Genomic DNA, 22,832 nt, shown 5'->3' with positions numbered 1-22,832 from the left:
ATTTGATAAATTAATAAATTTTTAGTTATTTTCGGAAATGTTTAATATTAAAAACCTTTTCTTAATATTTTCAAATTTATTCATTTATAAAAAAAAATTAATTCGCATTTAAAAAATGACAAATTATGTAGGTAGGTAATCAAATAAGCAGATAATTTTTCAAAAAGATGATTTTACAGAATTCTGCAAAAAATTAAAAAAGGGTTTGGAAAATGTTAAAAAGCGCGCGCTTTTTTACATTTTCCAAACCCTTTTTTAATTTTTTGCAGAATTTTGAAAAGCAGAATTATGAAAAGCAGAATTTTGAAAAACAGAATTTTGAAAAACAGAACTTTGAAAAGCAGAATTTTGAAAGCAGAATTTTGTAAAGCAGAATTTTGAAAGCAGAACTTTGACAAAAGAATTTTGACCCCGGCAGAATTTTGACCCCAACCCTTAAAAAAAAATAGTTCGATTGCGAATAATTCAGCAACCAGACATCCAAGAAACTTTTAATTTTAAGCTATGAATAGAACTCAAAGAGACCTTTCTTTTGATATCTTACGCGGTGGATTTGGAGGAATTTTTTCAAAATGCATTTTTTTCAGGCAAGGGGTTAACCTTGATTTTTACTCGAAAATCCGAAAAAAATAAATTTGTAGTATTTTTGCATAAATAAATAGGTCTGTTCATTGTGAACTCGCACCTGTAAACCAAAACTTGTTTCGAGACTTTGATCCAAAAATATCGGCTTTCGGATGGAAGACAAAAAATAGTTCGATTGCAAATAATTCAGCAACCAGACATCCAAGAAACTTTTGGTTTTCAGCTATGAATAGAGCTCAAAGAGGCCTTGCGAATTTGAAAGATTTTACAAATCTTGAGCTTAGTTGGAGATAAAATATGTTATAGCTAAGAAAGACTTTATAAACATTCACATGAAAAAAAAAACAAGCAATCACGTTGGTATGGTCTCAATTTATTATTGTTCCTTTTTTCCGGTTTAACATGTCCCAATCAGTGTAATCATCAATGATGTATTCTTTTAACTTTTTTATTGACGCATTGTTGTTCGATCAGTATGTCGTATAGTAATATCAGTAACTCTCATATTTGGTGTCAAAAACTTGGCCAAATTATCGGTTCCAGTGCGACTCAAACGATCGAATGGATATCCCATTGAACGACGATCAGGATAAAGGCGATCACGAACACCGCAATATGATGAAGCATCACTACAACTGCCTACCAAGTCTTGATCAACCTAAAAAGAACCGTTAAGTTTGTTTTCCCTAAATTTCTTTTTATAAAAAAATACATACCCTATCAACTTCATAGTCAGATATCATAACAAATAGCTGAAACTGCATGCCTTCTGGACGTCCTTTGGGAATTAACAAGTGTTGTGGCCAACCACATCCACAGAAGTTAAATTCCAACTCATCAGGAGTGCCCTCAGCTGGACGGTTAATATCAACATTACGGAAAGTCCTTTCGAAAGGAATAGTGAGACTAGAATCCGTTGACTTACGTCGAAGAGTATTCGCACCAGGTTTAACTATGGAAGAACTTATTTAAAGGATTCATTGTATGAAAATATTGGGTTACTAACGAGAAGCGATAAATTTATCCAATTCAATCATCAAAAGCCGTTGGTCGCGATACAACATTTGTTGACCACGTTCGTCAAATTTCGGTCCCAAAAATATGCGAACAGTTCCGAAACGTTGAGCACCACTATCATTATTCACATTGATGGTATATTCAAAATCGTCATGTTGCAAATGAGTGAACCTAGCCAATACGTTTCCCCTTGGTACAAAGTCCATTCCACGGGATAAATCAATATCAGATTGTTGCCAGTAAGTATTGAGAACATTTGGTTTACCGCCTTTGCTAGCAACCTGGATACCAGTTATTATTATACCCCGGTAACTTAATTCTGGAAGGGTATATGGTGGTAGGAGTTCCTTGTGAGTTTGGAAGATATCATCAACAAATGAATGCAAGTTGTAGAAGGCTGGATCTCGCATGGTAGTTGTATTATCTCCCATCACACTGAAATTCTCCAAGTGACGGTGATCAGGATCGTGGGCAAAAGAAATGAAGACATGACCAAATCCATGAAGATTACCATAAAACTGACGGTTCACTGATAGAATTGATGAATCGAGAATATCACCAAGAATATCAATACCCTTCGTTTCATCAAGAGGAATACGTTTTCCCGATTCCTATGAAAATGTACATCTTCGGAAAGTAAAAAAAAAAATTGTTGAATCAGATACTTACATTAACCACAAATCCTTGATGAATAGCTTCGTATATGCGATCCCTCCAGCGTTCCAAATCATCAATATCCACTTTTATTTGATCAGTTTCCCGATTAAGATCACTAATCTTCGTATTCGGTCCTCGAGGTGGCCAAGCACGACTGGCAACTAGAGAATCCATTTTCGGAAAGTACCCAGCAGCAATAGGTTCACGTAAATTATTGAAGCGTTTAACTCGAGCCATATTATTGCAAAAACGTTCCAAGTTATAACGAGCAACGATTTGCTGATGCATGTAATAGAACAATTCTCCACGACGATCTTTAGCTACGATAGCACGATCGGAGGCTTCCGGAGGATAAATCAAATGCCAATGCCAATGATGAAGATTTAGACCCATATCCTCGCGGAAATACCACAATCGATGCTCTTCGTCAAGATCAGAAGCAGTGTAGTCTCTCGGTACGATAATTGGCCTTCGTGATTCGGGTTTAACAACAGTTGCTTCCTCACGGACTTGGGAAATAACTTTTGAATCAATGAACTTATCGGGGAAAGTTTCGACGAACGATGGAAGATTTAAGCCTTTGGTATCAGATCGATGGAGTAAAGCAACACTGAGAGCGTAGTTGAATAAAATAGGATTGACGCGATCTCTAGCATAGACAGCTCTGCTTTGAAGTTCATCAATTGAACGAGCCTGCATAAAAATGTCAATTAGCTTGGAAGCAATCTTCGAATGACGAGGAATGAACAAGGAGAATGGCTCCCGTCGACCCAATGCCATAACTTCCCTCAGATCAGGTTGAGGCAAATCCTTGACGGGAATTTTTCGATCAACGTTCTCACCGAATTTCGAAGTGACGACATTACCGAGAGGCTTGTAACGATCGGTAAAATACTTATCGGGAATATCGAAAACGGTTGCCTCTTTGCCTTTTACCATGAACACAGGTTCTTGTGGACGTTCAAGTAGCAAAAGGAGATTCTTCTTGTCAGCCATTTTTTTTTGCAAAAAAAAATCTTATTAAAATTTGTTTAACAAATAAATGAATTAATCACATTCAACATGTAAAATAATTCTAAATTCCTACTTGCAAAAATTCATCCTTTTATAGTACCTGCTAAATGTTGTTATTGCAATATTTCATTTTCCAGTGTGGTTTTGATAAAAAAAAATTCTTTTGAACTTGATAATGATTTAGTGCATTTCATTGATAATATCGTTTATTTTTTGTTCATACTAAACTAAAATTCTTGGAATTTTTGAACGCATTGCAGTAACTGACAAAACACGTGAATGCAAACCACAGCCACGAAAAGTTGATAATTTGTTTGCAAAACAAATAATAAAGTAATCATCAAAAAGTTTTGTTTACTTCATTGAAATATACCTTATTCAATAAACTTTATACTTTTGTATGTGATGGTCCCTTTTTTGCCAAGTGGCCTAGTTTCTGGTTCTAGGACCTCCAAAAATGCAAAGTTTAAAAGCATCTAAAAACAAAACTAAGAGTGCAAAACTTATTAAAAAATACATGTGAGTGCTCTCTGAGCCGATATACCTGGAATAGGATACAAATCTAGATAAAAAATTACTTCCAATAAGTCTTCAAATAGGATACAAATCTAGATAAGAAACTCACGTGTTAAGAAAATCATCATTTGGAAACTTGAAATAGTTTTTCTGAGACATGTCTCATGAGACATGAGACAATTCCATTTCTCATGGGAATTGTCTCACGAGACATGTCTCATCGGACATTTCTCTCATGAGACATGTCTCTTCAAAATCAAAAATTAAATTTTGAAAAACAAAATAATTATAAAAAAATTAAGGGGGGAAATCCCTCTGGAATTTTTTATTTTTGCATTATTTTTATTTTCCCTAATAAATTAATTTATCAACCGAAAAAACTATTTTCAGTGGTCTTAGCCTTAAATGAAGCCTCATAAGTTCCTAAATAGTCCCGAAATCCATGCGCTCCGAGCCTACCATAGTACGAAAACTTTAAATGCATTTTTCTCGAAACGCGTTATTTTCCGCGCCGTGCAACATAACTCAAAAATTAATGAAGCTTTCGACTTGAAATAAAGTGCAAATTACTTGTTAACTAAGTGACCATTGCATGAACTTAAAAGTTCAACAAAATTTTTACAATAAATATTTTTTTAAACAATTTGTTTATAAAGAAACATTGTGTTTTTTCGTTTTTTTTTGTCTCTAATTTTTATTTTACACTTGTTTTTAGTAAATTTAGGTTCATGCAATGCGTATAAATATATTTTATTGCAAAAAAAAATTACTTTTTTGATTATAAATAATTATCTGGACCAGGGCATTGCACGGCTCAAACTCGAGGCGTCAACTTTAAAGAGCTGAAAAGCCGCCATTTAATTGTTTTTTAACTTGAAAAAAAAAGTATCAATACTGAAGTATTGATAATGTCAATAATATCATATATCATATACTTTTCCAAATTTCAATAAATGCTTTCGGTTTTCCAAACAAAATTATTGAAAAAGCTGTCGTCCAGAGGGATTTCCCCCCCTTAAGGCCCATTTGCTCATACTACGCTAAGGGAAAAAATAAATTGAAGTTGAAACGTCGTTGTTTCAAAGTTGAACTACTTTGATTTATGTGACTTTAAGATACGAAACCATAAAAAATTAACCTATTTTCCACGTTGATTTTAAAATGTCCATCTTTAACGCAAAATCATTCCGAATAATAGTTAAATCAATGTGGTTTTAATTGATTTCACGTTGTTTTATGGTGGCTTTTCCCTCAGTGTAGTCATAAATTCTAATCTTAGATAGGTCGAACATAACTCTTATGTTTTACTTAGTTTATTCTAAGTTTCTAAAAAATATTTATGTTCATCCTAGCAACGATTTACTTTCATGCGAGAAATCGCTGAGAACTTCAAATTAAAATGTCAAACGACACGAACGTCAGTCAATTTGAATTGTTTTTGAGCAATTTACCGGGAATAATTTAACAAATTTATTATTTTGGCAATTTTAATTGCAGAAAAAAAGTGTAAAATAGTGAAAGTGGCAATAAAAGTGTATTTAATTTAATAAAAAAAAATATTTATTTGACAGAATTTTTGTTTTGTAAATATTTTTGTTTGTCAAAAATTAATATGACCAATATAAAAACAAAAAGTGAACAGTGTTTCAAAAATGTGTGTTGTAAATTTTACCATCGGTAAATGGTTAATGCTAATGAATGTGAGTAAATATATATTAAATTGAAAATTTTCCTTTTTTACCACATGCATCAATTTTTGAAGCCGCGTTCTTTCTGTTTTGGTCAATAAAATACTTTAAATAGAACATAAAATCCTTTAGTTCTACTATTTCTTCCCCTTAAGTTATGTCAAACTTAGAGCAATATATGACCAAATTTTGAGTTAGTGCAAACCACTATGTAGAATTTAAATGTTTATGTTTCACATAAATTGGCCAATTGGCCTAAAACATTTTTTTTTTTTTTGAAAAATCGAATTTTCGAAAACGAGACACTGATTTTTTTTGAAATTTTTGTTTTAGGAGTTGATTAATGTAGTTTCTTCTTAATCGTGGGCCAATTTTATTTTAAAACATTTTTTCAAAAAATTATTTCTAAAAAATTAGTTTTTTAAAGAACGGCTCTTACGATTTAGAAAGTTTTTTAGGACCCAATTAAAATACAAGACCCAATAGGCTATTGATTATGTAGTTTAGAAAGGAACTAAGACGTTCACGGGTTTTTATTGCAGGAATCGTTCAATGGGTTATATAAGAAGATAAAACCGCGGAGTGCTATTAAATGAGAGGGTGGAAATTGAAGATAGGGGTGCAAAAGCCCCCTTTTTTGGTTTTTTCAATATACCACGTAAACCAAGCAAAATTTTGATAAAATCCACATACAACTTTTTGTACAGAATTAAATTTCCTATTGGAATAATGTTTTAGAAAAATTGAAAAAAAAATTTCCATACCAAAATAGTCGAAACAATCATAAAAAAAATATAAAAAAAATCGATTTTTTTAGTTTTTTTTGCTTTTTTAGTTGTACATTTTTTTTGGGTTGAGATAGACATAAATATTGCTCCAAAGAAAAAAAAAGATTAAATTTCCTTCAAAATGCTGTACCTACTCAATAAATTTTTTCATTGAAAATTGACCGAAGTATGGCCATTTTAATCTATCTTTTTTTTCGCATTTTTAGTTTTACTTAAGTAAAATAGAAACATTTGAGGGGAAAGTACGATTACTTAAGCACCAAGAACTGATAATGAGATTTTTTAGAGGGGTTAAATACAATCATTGTTTACTATGAGAGGGAGGGTCAATGTCCCCCCGTTTTGGAGGGAGGGGCAATTTTCTAAAAAAAATACTTAAAATTAAAAAAAATTATTAAAAACAACGGCAACACTTACAGTTTTGATTGATACTTTTTTCAAAAGCTAGAATTATAAATTTAATATTAATTTTAAAATGAAGTTGTTTTAATCAATTCTTTTTGAAATACCCGATTTCAAAGTCAAAACTTGTAAAAAAATGTTTAAAAAGCACATTGAGTACAATTTTCACAAAGACTGTGGACTTCAATACGACAAAGTAAACTGCCTTAATTGATTTCTTATCAAATCATGAAAATCATAATGTTCCTATGCCTTCTACTTTTTGAGAAAATTGAAAAATAGACAAAATACTTTTTTTTATCGGAATCACTCGTTTATTTCAAAAACACTTGATTAAAATAACTTCGTTTTAAAATTAATATTAAGTTTATAATTCTAGCTTTTGAAAAAAGTTTCAATCAAAACTGTAAGTGTTGCCGTTGTTTTTTATTAATTTTTTTTAATTTTAAGTATTTTTTTTAGAAAATTGCCCCTCCCTCCAAAACGGGGGGACATTGACCCTCCCTCCCATAGTAAACAATGATTGTATTTAACCCCTCTACAAAATCCCATTATCAGTTCTTGGTGCTTAAGTAATCGTACTTTCCCATCAAATGTTTCTGTTTTACTTAAGTAAAACTAAAAATGCGATAAAAAAGGTAGATTAAAATGGCCATACTTGGGTCAATTTTCAATGAAAAAATTTATTGAGTACAGCATTTTGAAGGAAATTTAATCTTCTTTTTTTCTTTGGAGCAATGTTTATGTCTATCTCAACCCAAAAAAAATGTACAACTAAAAAAGCAAAAAAACTATAAAAATCGATTTTTTTTATATTTTTTTTATGATTGTTTCGACTATTTTGGTATGGAAATTTTTTTTTTCAATTTTTATAAAACATTATTCCAATAGGAAATTTAATTCTCTACAAAAAGTTGTATGTGGAATTTATCAAAATTTTGCTTGGTTTACGAGGTATATTGAAAAAACCAAAAAGGGGGCTTTTGCACCCCTATCTTCAGTTTCCACCCTCTCATTTAATAGCACTCCGCAGTTTTATCTTCTTATATAATCCATTGAACGATTCCTACAATAAAAACCCGTGAACGTCTTAGTTCCTTATTACTCAGTTTTTTTCGACATAATCAATAGCCTACAACTATTGTGTGGTTACCCAACAAAAGACCTCTAATTTGTAATTATTATATTCCTGGTGATTCATGTCCTTTAAATAAGTATCTTAGGTAAAAATAAGGAATCTGAGTGCTTGCTTGCACGTTCCTAATTTTAAAATATACCCTCTTGACATATAAGGGTTAATGGTATTTTTTTAACTAAATGCAAAAGCCTCTAAAAACAAAACTATACAAATACCTAAGTAAGTAAATATTTGTGCTCTTTGAGTAGATATCCCTCGACTAAGATATAAAATAGTACCTACATATATGAATCTAGCTCCAGTACCAATGATTTCCAGTCGTGCCAACCCAGGGACCGGCACACAGTGCGTTGACTAGTGGACAAAAATAAAAAAAGCAAAATGCAATATTGATCTTCTAAGCTATGGAGCTGGTCAAGCATATGTTAAATTACTGTTTTTGGCTGTTTTTAATTTTGTTTTGCTCATTTTGGGGGATTAGCGGGACTTTCAAAAGCACTGAAAAAAATTTTAGTCATTGTGATAGATCGAGATTTTTTTTTGTGCATTTATTTGGTTCGTGTAAGAAAAGTACCAAACTTTTATTTTTTTTATTTGTGAATAATAATCATGGATACATTGAGAACTTGTATGAGTAGTTATATTTAATTTTTTAAATAAATTTGAATTTTATTGAATTATCGAAAAAAGTTCCTTTTTAAGGCATAAAATTTCATCTAAATTAAGCCTACAAAGTTGTAGTAGCAAATTGTATCACAGTGATTTATGGCATTATCTTGTGTTGTTATTGCTTTTTGAGAACACGTTTAGTTTCATTACTAACTTTTGCTAACCTTCAAAATATTTGACTTTTTTAGGCCAAAGTCGGACCAGAAAAAATGAACGACTTTTTGAAAGGTGGATTTGTTTTAGCAAAAACAGGGGAGAAGATGAAGATATTGAGTTTATTTTGAATTAGTTAAGTAGTAGCAACTGCCACATACAGTGTTTTAAGAAAAAAATTGATAAATTTCGACATAAATGCATAAAAAACAGCTTTTTAACACTTTTTTCCATTTTCGTTATGTATATAAATTATTTTTAGCAAAGTATAGTAACATTTTTATTGTCGTTACACTGTATTAATATTTTACTTTGCGGAAATGTAAAGTTTTCATGCTAATTTTTGCCAACCTAAAACATTTTCAACATTTCTAGGACAAGGTCAAATCTTTAAAAAATTTAAAAATTTATAAAAATGGATTTTTTTATAAAAAATCACGAATTGAATATGTTAATAATTATTCTGTATCAAATGATATAAAATACAAATTAAGTTTTTTTTGACTCAAACCTCGAGGATGTTCATGCTTTCGTCGAGAAGCATCGTGAAGCTAATCTTAAAAATAGACTTACACTTCCTGATAGCATTTTAACCTATCTGCAAAATGTATCCCCTCTTGATGAAGAGGAAGACACAAACACTACATTTAGAAGCGTCGTCAAAGACGAAAAAGGCAAAATTTGCAAGCGTTTAGCCACTAAAGTGGGCGTGGCAGAGGGCGGAGAGATTCAAAACTATTTTATATATTTTTAGCTCATCTCATCTAGGTAATCAAATTTCCTAAATTTGGTGCAAATGGTGCAAACCGTTTTTAAGGTATAAACAATCATATACAAAAGTAGGCGTGGCAAGGGGCGGAAAGGGTCGAAACTATTTTTTTATTTTTACACTCATCTAGAGAATCAAATTTCCTTAATTTGAATCAAATGGTGCACGCCGTTTTTTAGATATAAATAATCATATACAAAAGTGGGCGTGGCAGGGGGCCTGAAAATTTCGTCAATTTTTTTAGAATTTCTCTTTATTACATCTACAACAATTTTTCTTTGCAAAATCAATTCCTTTTTGGAAAATTGATTTTTGTCCACCATCTCCATACAATCGCCGCACTGTGCGGCATGCACAAATGTTACTAGGTATTACTTGGTATTTCTGAACTTGATGTAGGTTTGTACTCTTTTAGTCGCTGCAGGAATATTCTAACCCGTTCTTTTAAAAAATAAAAAAACATTATTTTATTGCTTAATATTATGTTTCTTTTATTAATAAACGTTGTTTGTTTCGTTTTGAGTATTTACAATTATGTAGTTTTCATAAATTTTTGTCTAGACATAACAATGTTTTCAATGATAAATATTTTCATAAAATAGTTTAAATATTTTGACTTTTTATTTTTTAATTAAATAAAAGTTAAAACAAAAATATCTAAATTAAAGTCTTAAAAAAAAGTTTTTAAATGTTTAAAAGAAAATAGTAAAGCATTTAACTATTTTCTGTTTAGCTCAATTTTATTTAGTTTCAATGAACATAAAATAATTATCTATAAATAAAAAATTTGGTATTAGCCCAGTCATTTTAGTCATTTTTAAGCCCAATCTGCGGAAAAATTCCTACTGGGCTGAATTTTGGTATACAGCTTAATGACGGCTTTGTTATGAAGATGTGAAAAATCGACATTGATATCGTGTCCGCGTTAAGAGTTATAGGGGTCAAAAGGTCACAAAAACTTCAGTGTATTTTAAATTTTATCATCTTATGTTTTCGTTCACTACAACCACGAATGAATGAATTTTATTTATTTCTTTTTTTATAATTTTCTATAATAATTGGATGAGTACATAAACACTTTAAAAATTTCATAGCTATTGCACATTTTCGTAAAAAAAATTTTGAAATCTGTTTTTTGATGCAAAATGTAAAAAAAGTATTTTATGAAAAATTTTAAACACCTGTGATATAAAATAAATCTATAGAAACCTAGGTGGCCATCTTTCTTAAAAATATTCTCCTTATACCAGAATATTTTCAAGAAAGTTGGCCACCTAGGTTTCTATAGATTTATTTTATACCACAGGTGTTTAAAATTTTTCATAAAATACTTTTTTTACATTTTGCATCAAAAAACAGATTTCAAAATTTTTTTTACGAAAATGTGCAATAGCTTTGCAGTTTTTAAAGCGTTTATGTACTCATACAATTATTGTAGAAAATTATAAAAAAAAGAAATAAATAAAATTCATTCATTCGTGGTTGTAGTGAACGAAAACATAAGATGATAAAATTTAAAATACACTGAACGAAAAAAAGTCCATATTTTATGAACTGGTTGCGATAGAACTTTTTTCTATCTGTTTTTAGAACAATCATAAGTGTAGCTATAAGCAGTTTTAGGGTTGTCCATTCTCTATTGCACACCCTGTATATTTTCAGACATATTCTAAACAAAAATTCCCAGGGAAATAGTTTCGGGAGAAGGGCCCCAATCGGAAAAATGGCGAAAATTTCCATTTTTTTTTGGTTTCCCCATATTCTTAACAGTTGAGGAACGAAATTCAAGCTAAAAAAATAATGAAATTTCAGGAACTTTTCAGCTAGGAGTTTTTTTTTTCAGGAATAGGATTATGACGATTACAACTAACTTCAACTTTTTGAATCGTTATACCTAAGAAACGGTGGGTCTTAGGAAAAAAAGTGTCATGACACTTTTTATATATAATAATCTGGTCTACAATTCTTGCATTGAAAATTTTTTGATAAGACTTACCGTTTTGCTGAAAATCGTGAAAAACCAGTTTTTGTGACCTTTTGACCCCTATAACTCTTAACGCGGACACGATATCAATGTCGATTTTTCACATCTTCATAACAAAGCCGTCATTAAGCTGTATACCAAAATTCAGCCCAGTAGGAATTTTTCCGCAGATAAAACCTAAAATTACTGGACTAATACAAATTAAACAATTTTAAGGTGTTTGATTTTTGATATTAGATGAAGCATAAGATTTTCGCTAGATAAGATAAGGTATTTTTATGGAATCGTCGTCATTAAGGAAAAACTTGATTTGACACCTCATCTTACACCAATTAATGTATTTTTTTTTGTTCTAATGTTCTTATTTATTTTAAAAAATACAAATTGGTTAATTTAGTTTTGGTTAAATGACGACGAAAAATGTTTACATTTAAATAAAAATAGAAGGTATTAATTCTTCTTCATGAAATTGATTAAAATAAATATTTACCATTTTGAGCAAAAAGAATATTATGTATATAAGAACTATCAACTCGCTGGGTTTGAATATATATTTTTACTATAAAATATAACAGTTAAACTATTTTATTTACATTTAACATTTAGTTAGCATTTTATATAATGAAACAGGTACCCATATAATAATATTATAATAAACAAACAATTTAATTTTATTTCATAGGAATCAACATTTTGTTTTCTATTTTTTTTTATTATTTTGTATTCTTCGTGAGACAAACTTAACAATGATTTATTTTTTTTTTTGTTTTAAATCAATATTATCAACTATGTAACATCTGTTTATTTTTACCATTTAATTTACACATAATTTAATCTAAATGGATATTGTAAATAGTGAGATTTATTTTTTTAAATATTTTTACTTTTAACATTTAATGTTATTTTTTTTTTTATTTTTTATTTAAATAATAATAATACTTCTCTTTTTCTGTATTTTTTTGAGTATAAAATTAAAATGCCACTATGTTTAAGTTTTATTTAATATCATTAGTTTGATTGGTTCATTGTTTCGTTTGTAGTCTTAGTTTATAGTTTAATTATATTTCTTATTTATTTTTTGTTCATTTATTTTTAGCATATTGTATATTAATTTGTAGCACAAACTCGCAAAGCATAAAAATAATTTTAAAACAATATATGTAGTTAACATTTCAAGTATGTTGTGGCTTTTTTTTCCCTAAATAGTATATTTTTTTTATTTTTTGCTGTTGTATTATAATTAACATACTGGTTTAAATTCCCTAATTTATTTTTAATTGTAGTTTTTTTTTTAATTTTTTTTGGTTTGTTTGTTTTTTTTTTTGTATTATTTTTTTTTGTATAAAATACAACTTGTTTCATGTGATTGATTACTTTTATGCTCAATAGAATTTTCAAAAAGTAGGTATAGTATAGAAATATAGGATTGTGCAGTTTGAAAAGTTGCGTGTATAAAACATTAAATTCCTGTATGGATCTAAAAATTGTTTTTTTTTTTTTTTACTAATTTTTAAAATAATATCAATTTACTTTTGAGATACAATGAAAGAGCTCACTGCAGAGGACGACGTAGATGTTTTTATTTCTTTTTTTTTTCTAAAAACACAATAAAAGCGATGGACAATCTACTTTTCATGACATACATTTAAGTTTTACAAGCGAGTCTTAATAGTTATCACATTATGCTCTTCATTGAACTTTCTCTTGTTTATATTTTTGCTACCGTGGACAAAAGGTAGATACTGTAAGAAACTAAACACAACTTATAAAGCCAAAATTTAAAGCATCCTGGTCCTGGCCAACTCCACATTACTATGTTAAAGTTTTAATGCACATTTTATATTTGCGATTATACTACATATCAAGTTATGCCTCCTTAAAAAAAAATAAAATGCACGACTGGGTAGCACGAACTTGCTCTTAGAACTAAAAACTTTTTAAATACAGATTTGGTGTATAAAAAAAACTTAAAACAACTCTTTAAACGAAATTGAGCTCCGAAAGAAGTATGCAGTTAAATTTCTCTTTTATAAAGATGCATTATTAGAAAAAAAATATTTCAAAATCATTAGAGCGGTTTTTTTTAAAAAGTAATACTTATGTATAAATAATTTTTTGAAACAAAAATTTAAAAATAAATTTGGTATGATATTTGAATCAACACGTAAAACCAAAATTTCAAAATAATTCAATGTCATGTTTTAGAAAATTTTAATTTAAAAAAAAAATTAATTTCAAAATGATTTTAAAAATCCAAAAGTATTTTTTTTTTTTTTTTTTGCAAAATTTTGTTTTCGATTTATATTATGGGAGTTACCGTTAATAAGAATTTTTGAAAAAAAAAACTTTTTTCATTGAAAGATAGACCTTATTTAAAAACTAATACTTTTTATTTTAATAAAAATTGTAGAAGTCGTTTTCGAGAAAATTAAACTTTTAAAAAATTGGTATATGACAGGTACCGTTATTTTAGGTCCAAAAAAAATTAGCCCCTCTGTACAGACCGACAGACATCCTGGTCGACTGACAGACGAACAACCAGATTTCGGGACCCACTTTTTCTGCGTTCTCTATCATCGTAATATCATGGAAAATTTATCTCAACTTCTATTTTTACAAATGCATAACTTGATAGTACCTATATCGCAAGTTAAAATTGAGATAACAATCAGACATGACAGATGATAGAGAATGCAGAAAATGTGGGTCCCGCTAGTCTGTCTGTATTAGGATGAAACCACGATTAAATTAAATTAATTAAAGATTAAAAAAAAAATTTTTTTTTAAATAAAATTTTGGAATTTTTGGTGGACAACCGAAAAGCAGATACGAAGTTCGATTCCTGGTTGAGGCAAAATAAATGATATACTTTTAAAATTATTATCAATACATTGTATGTATACTAAAAATTAATAGAATATTATATATTAAAAGATTAAATTCAGGATGAAAAATCAAATCAAAACCAATTTAAATAGCAAATTTCTATAATTTCGATAAGACTTGTACTAAAGAGCTATACAAACTCTTCCGGAACTATCTGTCAAATCTAAAAGCTTCGGTAGAGTTTTGGTATAGCTTCGTTTAGCTTCTTATAGACCTTATAAGTACATTGTGTAACGTTCTCCTTTTCCCATGCCCGAAAACCTTACTAAAGTTTAACAGAAGCTGAATTGTAGATTCGGTAATACATTTATCAAAGCTGAAATGTTAGTTGGGCTATGTTTATCTTAATGGATTAACTTATTATTGTTTTGTTTCTTATTATGTGTTATTGAATCAAAATTTTTGCATTGTATCAGGGATTGTTTGAGTCTGAAAAAGATTTACTCGTTATAATTGCAACAATCTCGGTCATTACCAAATTTAAAACTAGTCTGACATCGGAATTTTTACCGTTAGGAATTGCAAAAATTCTAGCTGTCAATTTTTAATCGATTTTTGTTTTTCTCCTCAAAATTATAGTTTGGAAAAATAGAAAACAGATAACCCTAAGCCGACAATTTGAGTGTAAGATTTTGGACATTCACCAAAGTCGTACAATTTCAATTTACAATTTGATATTTCAAAGAACAGTTTAGGTCAATTCAATCATTTTTTCCTTTCCTACAAAAATGTTTGTATTTTTTTTTTTTTCAAAGTTAAACCTTTCAAAAAAAATGGTAAAGTAGTACAATTTGAAAGTCCACGGTAGCAATATATCTCTTTCTTTCTTTCTTTTTCAAAAAAAATACAATCATTATCTCTTAATATATTCTATTTGGTATACTCTAGTAAAATCTAAAATAAATAAGTGCATCTTCTAAAAATAAAACCATATATAAATTTCTGAACTTGGTGCCTTGTTTTGTTTGTTTTCCTCTATAATCTTGTTTTGATCCTAATGTCTAAACTCTAACACACTACGTTACACCATGCCTATTTATGGATAGTGTAATGTGGGACTTAAATGCATTTTTGTTTTGTTTTGTATAATACACACATCGCTTCTTAACATCTGATACCTTTTTTTTACCTATACATTAGATAAATATAATTATATTATTAATTAATATCATATTTGGCCTTAGATTGGACGTTTGGTCGTTGTAATGGTAGTCGTATTCTCTGAATCATATTCCTGTTTGCAATAACCTAAAACAATATCCGAACGACAATCTCCAAGGATACTTGGCAGCAAAACAGCTGCTCCAACAATGGTTACAATTGCTCCAAAAACAACAAGACCAACGGCAGGAAGTTTTTCTCGACTAAACAGAGAATGGGGTTCCATTTGAATGTATGCTAGTCCCGGTAGAATATAGGCTAATGGTATTGCTGCCAGAAGACCCTTTAATATAAGAATGAAGCATTTTAAAAAGAAGCTTAGATTTGAAAACTAAATTAAAAAACTTACATTCAATTCCAATACTGAACCTAAGCAATCTGTTAGTGGTGATATTACAAAAGCTGTAAACACGATGGCCAGAGTTATTATAGTTGAGTACTCATCTGTTTCAGTGCCTTTCTCAAGACTTGGATCCTGATCGTGTGGGGCTTCAACATTTTCTTTCAAAATAAATTTGTGAACGATGGTTTTGACAATCTTAAAAAACAAAATGATTCCTTTTTAAATAAAATGTTCCACTGATTTAAGGTAAAACGTGAATTATTATAAATTTATCTTTGACAAAATAAAATACCAAATAAAACCTAAACTAACCTCTCTTGAGACAAAGCATTCAATGGGAAATGTTAATAAGATGGATATGGAGAACAATATCCTTGAGAAATTCATTAAGTCATCATTCCAGCAGTAGTTTTCGAGAAGATCTCCTGTAAATCATTTAAATACAAATACGAAACAAGGGTTAATTTACATGCTTCAAATGTTCCAACTCAATCTTAAGGCATATCTATAAAATAATTAAATGTTTTCATACACTGCGAATCATTTGAATAGGTACAAGAAAGAAATGAATGAAATGAATGAAATGAATGAAATGAATGAAATGAATGAAATGAATGAAATGAATGAAATGAATGAAATGAATGAAATGAATGAAATGAATGAAATGAATGAAATGAATGAAATGAATGAAATGAATGAAATGAATGAAATGAATGAAATGAATGAAATGAATGAAATGAATGAAATGAATGAAATGAATGAAATGAATGAAATGAATGAAATGAATGAAATGAATGAAATGAATGAAATGAATGAAATGAATGAAATGAATGAAATGAATGAAATGAATGAAATGAATGAAATGAATGAAATGAATGAAATGAATGAAATGAATGAAATGAATGAAATGAATGAAATGAATGAAATGAATGAAATGAATGAAATGAATGAAATGAATGAAATGAATGAAATGAATGAAATGAATGAAATGAATGAAATGAATGAAATGAATGAAATGAATGAAATGAATGAAATGAATGAAATGAATGAAATGAATGAAATGAATGAAATGAATGAAATGAATGAAATGAATGAAATGAATGAAATGAATGAAATGAATGAAATGAATGAAATGAATGAAATGAATGAAATGAATGAAATGAATGAAATGAATGAAATGAATGAAATGAATGAAATGAATGAAATGAATGAAATGAATGAAATGAATGAAATGAATGAAATGAATGAAATGAATGAAATGAATGAAATGAATGAAATGAATGAAATGAATGAAATGAATGAAATGAATGAAATGAATGAAATGAATGAAATGAATGAAATGAATGAAATGAATGAAATGAATGAAATGAATGAAATGAATGAAATGAATGAAATGAATGAAATGAATGAAATGAATGAAATGAATGAAATGAATGAAATGAATGAAATGAATGAAATGAATGAAATGAATGAAATGAATGAAATGAATGAAATGAATGAAATGAATGAAATGAATGAAATGAATGAAATGAATGAAATGAATGAAATGAATGAAATGAATGAAATGAATGAAATGAATGAAATGAATGAAATGAATGAAATGAATGAAATGAATGAAATGAATGAAATGAATGAAATGAATGAAATGAATGAAATGAATGAAATGAATGAAATGAATGAAATTAATGAAATGAATGAAATGAATGAAATGAATGAAATGAATGAAATGAATGAAATGAATGAAATGAATGAAATGAATGAAATGAATGAAATGAATGAAATGAATGAAATGAATGAAATGAATGAAATGAATGAAATGAATGAAATGAATGAAATGAATGAAATGAATGAAATGAATGAAATGAATGAAATGAATGAAATGAATGAAATGAATGAAATGAATGAAATGAATGAAATGAATGAAATGAATGAAATGAATGAAATGAATGAAATGAATGAAATGAATGAAATGAATGAAATGAATGAAATGAATGAAATGAATGAAATGAATGAAATGAATGAAATGAATGAAATGAATGAAATGAATGAAATGAATGAAATGAATGAAATGAATGAAATGAATGAAATGAATGAAATGAATGAAATGAATGAAATGAATGAAATGAATGAAATGAATGAAATGAATGAAATGAATGAAATGAATGAAATGAATGAAATGAATGAAATGAATGAAATGAATGAAATGAATGAAATTAATGATTTCAAAATCTGTTTGAAAGTTGGGCATATCCAAATGATTCTGATCGTTTTCGAAATCCTAGTTTCTATTTAAGAGACGTGCAGTGTATATTCAAATAATTATATATTCATATAACAATAACATAAAATACAACAACAACACATCGTGCTTATCTTCCTATTTAAGAAAAAAAAAAAACTATTCATGAGAAAATTTTGTTTCTCTGTGAAACTAGTTCTTGTCGGTTGTCGGATCTTATGTAGACTAATATGTATGTCTGTCTATAGCTATGTTTTTGCTATTTGCCTTGGAAAATTTCGAATTAATTTTAGAAATTTGCTTGCAAAAAGTTTTCCCTTTCTTTTAATATGAGAAATAAGGATGCGCTGTAGATGAAAAGGAAGTCAAATAATATACGAATTTCAGAAAGTTTAACGGTACATGACTTTTTAAAGATGAATATCTAGCTAGTGGGTGTTATTAAAATGCCTTCAAAATGAAAATTTAAGAAGTTATAAACTAAATTTAATAAATAATTTAAAACTCATAATCTTAAATAGAAAACGAAAGAAATAGTACCTAGTGCAATGAGAGGATGTAGATGATTTTCTTCTTACAAATTATTTTAGATTGTTTTTTTTTTATTTAGTGTTGAAAATTTTAAATAACAATTTTAAACTTAAACTTAAACTTAACAAGAAGAGGGGACAAGTTTTTTTAAGATTAAAGGTGGCGACAAATCGATGTGACGAGTTGAAGCGACAAGTTGTAGTCGGAGCGATGACGTAAGGTTAAACAAATTTGGGCCAAAAAATGTAAACGACAGAGATAAGAGAATGCGGCAAATTGAGGCTTCATGGCGGCAAGTTCAGGACAAAAAATAGTACGTATACGCCACAGTGTATTTGAACAACGTGCAAATAATGTGAATTACAAACTTAGACCTAGGTGCCAATAAATAAATAACATTTGCACTCGATAATTTAACAAGAGCTTCATCGTATTTGTCGTCAGTGTTAACATATAAACAGAAAAACATAATCCTTTCAAATAAGTATCAAAAATTTAAAATTTCTTCAGCTTCTTAAATTCTGTTAATTTTCAAATACTTCAAAAACAAATTTAACACAAAACAATTAAAAATACATAAAATATAGGCAGCATATTTATTATAGTTTTGGTTACTTAATAACCAAAAAGTCCTTTTTCAGGGATTTTTTAGGCTATCGAATACACAATCTTCCAAGGCAACTATGGTGCCAATTCTCATTCATAGCGGTTTTTTTTCCTGGTGTCATGGTGTATAATTAATTTTATTCAATGCTTACAATTAAGCCAGAAGCTCCCAAAAAATCAATGTAATCTGTAATCTAACTTTTGTTCCCCTGCCATACCTACTATATACGTGTACTTAAGGTAATTTATTGAGGATTTTACCACAAAATTCCTCATCTACATAATTACTATATAGTAAATGCTTTTATCACTTATTATAATCAAAAAGTTCCATATATACATGTGAGTGTAATAAGATATTAATGATTTTCGGGCTTTAATTTAATAAAAACTTAATCGATACTATTGAAAATATCGTGGACGGACACCATCCCTTAATCCCCTTTTATCCTAAAAGCATTTTTTTTTATTTACGTCAATAAAAGCTTACTTTAGTGGACTAATGAAAAAAAAAGAAAAAAGAATAAAAACCACTTACCTTGTGATAACGCACGGAATGTTGAATATCCTGCGATACCAAATAAAGCTGCCACCGTCCATGCGAATCCAATAGAAATGTGCGTCACTTTTTCCCATCGTTCTAACGAAGCATTCCTCATCGATTGATATACAAGGAATGTATTGTGATGACACATAAACGCTATAAATAAAAGAAATGAAAAAAAAAAAATGCATCAGGAGTCAGGATATTTTTTATTGAATTGCCTTGGAGAAATGACACATTAAATCCAAATTATGTACAATGTCCTTAAAACAACATACAGAATAAATTTAATAAATAAATCGATCAACTTAATTACAATACTAAAGTCCTTTTTCACTTAATGAGTCTCAAGGAATAAGTTATTCCATCCATTAAATGAATTGGTACAATTAATTCATTTATACCACACACGAAATGGTCAGAAAATAATGACCAATTTCTATATATTCTTATAATTATGATATAATTTTCAAATATTTACACCATGACAGTATAATGGTGTCATTAAATTTTAATAGCATACTGTCAGTTTTTTTTTATTTTTAAGAAAGTTGTTGAAAGATTCATAAATTCAAAGAGCCTACTGGTCGAATAGAATAATAATTTTAAGTCATTAAAATAAGTAACCAATAAATAAAGGAGTTCATTAATTTATAAGGAAACCTATCGAAATGTTTCATGTCTTAGGGACAATGTCACATTTATGTCCATTGTCCATGTTTGAGAAAAAAAACTAATCAAGGGGCACGGTAGTGCCTAGCCAAGCTCTCTAGCAACTATGGCACTACACCCTTATTTACAGGAAACAACTCAGGCCATTTTCGACCCCCCTCTAACTTCCACACCAAAGATGTTAGAAATTTCAAACTCGCTACATTTGTTGAGCTGGTCAAAACCAAACATCTCACAAAATTTTAGCCTCCTACGATGAGTAGTTTCTGAGATATATTGCTTCAAAAATCGCAAAAACCGTAACTGACTCACTGATTCACTGACTCACTGATTCACTGACTCACTGACAGATCATCAAAATTATGGAGAACTTCCCGATATCGTAGAAACTTGAAATCTTAGACGGTGATTAGACTTGTGGTGTATACAAAGGAAAAAAATCGAAAATTTGAGATTTTCAATTCAGGGGGCGTGGCATTCGCCCATTTCCGCTGAATTTTCATAAAATATTATAGAGCACTTCTGATAATCGTAGAATATTGAAATTTGGTAGAATGGTAGAGCTGGTAGTTTATACAAAGGAAAAAATTTAAAATTTGAGAATTTCAGCCAGGGGGCATGGCAACCGCCCATTTTCACTGAATTTTCATCAAATATAGAGATTTTCAATTCTACAGCCATACCTTGCAAACAGATGTGAAATCACAACAAAAACATTACTGTTAAAAAAAGAGCCAAGTTCTCCTATGTTGAAATTATGCTGGCACAAAAAGTATTGAGATGTAAAAGTGTACCAAGTTCTAAAGTTTGGGTTAAAATTCGTATCAATAAAATTTTGATTGTTTAATTAAAAGAAAAATTGTCAAGAAAACAATCAAAATTTTATAGATACGAATTTGAAATCAAACTTTAGAACTTTTACCGGAAAAATAATTTTGTCCGCGTAAAATTGGAAAATACCCCTATGTGCATCGTTTAAGCGATAAATGCAATTTTCTAACATTCTGACCTCAAACACAAAAAAAATATTTTGAAAACAACGGCAACACCTACAATATTTTAAAATACATTTTTAAAAAGCCAGAAGCTCATTCTTATCTCTTAAATTTAAATCCACTAAATTTGATCAAGACTTTCTGAAAAAATGGTCCTCAAACTCAGAATTAAAAAAAAAATGTTATTAGAAAAATTTAAAATGACTTTTTTCCAAACTTTTTCTAATAAAATATGAATTTATTTAAAAAAAATGTTTGGCCATAAATATTATCAGTTGAATTTCGAAGCAAAAAAGGTAAAATATATCACACTTTTGAAAAAAAAAAAATGAAAAATTACTTCAATTTCAATGGTTTTTTTTTATTAAAACTGAATTTTTGCATTGAAATAATTAATTTTATCAAAGACTGTGGTAAATAGGAACTTTAAATTTTTGCTATTTAACTTTCAACAGTAAGGGTTATTAAATGAATAAAAAATAATTTTATGTTTAGATGTTGAACTTTAAAAAAAAAAATAAGTTACATTTTTTTTCAAAACTTCTATTAAAAAAAGTTCTTCGAAAATGAAATACTTTTTAATTTTTTTCATAAACCGTAATCCATATTGACATTTCCTTTTATAATTTGAAATCATAATAAATGCGGCCAAAAAAATTTGAAAATAAATGCATTTTATATTACGACCAAGTTTAAAAAACGACATGTTAAAATTTTTTCAATAATTTTTTTTTTCAAAAATCTGAGTTCAATTACCATTCTTTCAAAAGCTATTTTACATATATGACTAAGCTTCTAGCTTTTAAAAAATGTATATTTGAATATTGTAGGTGTTGCCGTTGTGTTTAAATATTTTTTTTTGTGTTTGAAGTCAATTAATAAGAAAATTGCATCTATCGCTTGAACTATGGAAGATTGTCCCTCACTCCCATATATTTTTTTTTCCTTGAATTTCCTAGACAATCTTTTGGCATCAATTAATTTATGAAATTTAAGAAAAATTTTTGAAAAAAATTTGTTTTTGTTCACAAAAATCTTCAATTAAATTTAAAAAATCAAAACGGCAACACCGGCAATTTTTAATCTATAGACTTTAAAGTATTTTTAATTACCGACGTTTGAAAAAAAAGATCATCAAAATCTAAGCTGTTCGGCCGGGTTCCCTAATATTGCCAATTTTTGAGCTTTAGTTACTCCACTATTAGCTATTTAATATTTTTATGAAAAATTCCGTAAGAAAACATTAAGTAACTTCGTGCACTTTTAAGTTTTCTTTAACCTGAGGATTAAAGAAACTTTTTCAACTTTATTTTTGAAGTAACTTTGACAAAATTCAATCTCAAAATAGCAGCTGTATGTCATCCTCATCATATATTGCAAGGAATGTAAATTTTCAATTTATGAAGTGATGTCAAGAGAGAGAGAGAGTGAGAAGACCATTGACAAAATATTAGAAATTCATATGGTGTATAAAT

At 28.7% G+C, this 22,832-nt stretch overlaps 2 protein-coding genes across 3 annotated transcripts in view; both read right to left on the bottom strand.

Moving 5' to 3' along the window:
* Nucleotides 1–920: 920 nt before the first annotated feature.
* LOC129906103 (phenoloxidase 2-like) lies at nt 921–3,317 on the bottom strand. Its single transcript, XM_055981740.1, has 4 exons — nt 2,272–3,317; nt 1,592–2,213; nt 1,302–1,537; nt 921–1,243 (listed from the first exon to the last, which is right to left on the bottom strand). Exons 1-4 carry the CDS (start codon nt 3,253–3,255, stop codon nt 1,034–1,036), a joined length of 2,052 nt encoding a protein of 683 aa, XP_055837715.1. The 5' UTR covers nt 3,256–3,317; the 3' UTR covers nt 921–1,033.
* Nucleotides 3,318–15,097: 11,780 nt separating this feature from the next.
* LOC129906674 (putative sodium-coupled neutral amino acid transporter 11) overlaps nt 15,098–22,832 on the bottom strand; it is a 125,137-nt gene continuing 117,402 nt past the window's right edge. For both annotated transcript variants that reach the window (XM_055982548.1, XM_055982549.1), the window contains exons 7-10: nt 19,685–19,846; nt 16,083–16,195; nt 15,777–15,965; nt 15,098–15,710 (exon numbers count right to left, since the gene is read on the bottom strand). In XM_055982548.1, the coding sequence (XP_055838523.1) occupies nt 15,447–15,710; nt 15,777–15,965; nt 16,083–16,195; nt 19,685–19,846 (728 nt within the window). In that variant the 3' untranslated portion in view covers nt 15,098–15,446. The remainder of the gene's footprint in view (nt 15,711–15,776; nt 15,966–16,082; nt 16,196–19,684; nt 19,847–22,832) is intronic.

The sequence above is a fragment of the Episyrphus balteatus genome, chromosome 1 (assembly GCF_945859705.1).
Source record: "Episyrphus balteatus chromosome 1, idEpiBalt1.1, whole genome shotgun sequence".
NCBI lineage: Eukaryota > Metazoa > Arthropoda > Insecta > Diptera > Syrphidae > Episyrphus > Episyrphus balteatus.
Note: the sequence above shows the minus strand (reverse complement) of the source record. Positions and strands in the feature narration are given on the sequence as shown.

Coding starts and splice junctions, on each gene's coding strand:
- LOC129906103 (XM_055981740.1), bottom strand. CDS start 3,255: ATGGCTGACAAGAAGAATCTCCTTTTGCTACTTGAACGTCCACAAGAA. Junction 2,214..2,271: donor ATCAAGGATTTGTGGTTAAT/GTAAGTATCTGA, acceptor ACATTTTCATAG/GAATCGGGAAAACGTATTCC. Junction 1,244..1,301: donor CTGACTATGAAGTTGATAGG/GTATGTATTTTT, acceptor GGTTCTTTTTAG/GTTGATCAAGACTTGGTAGG.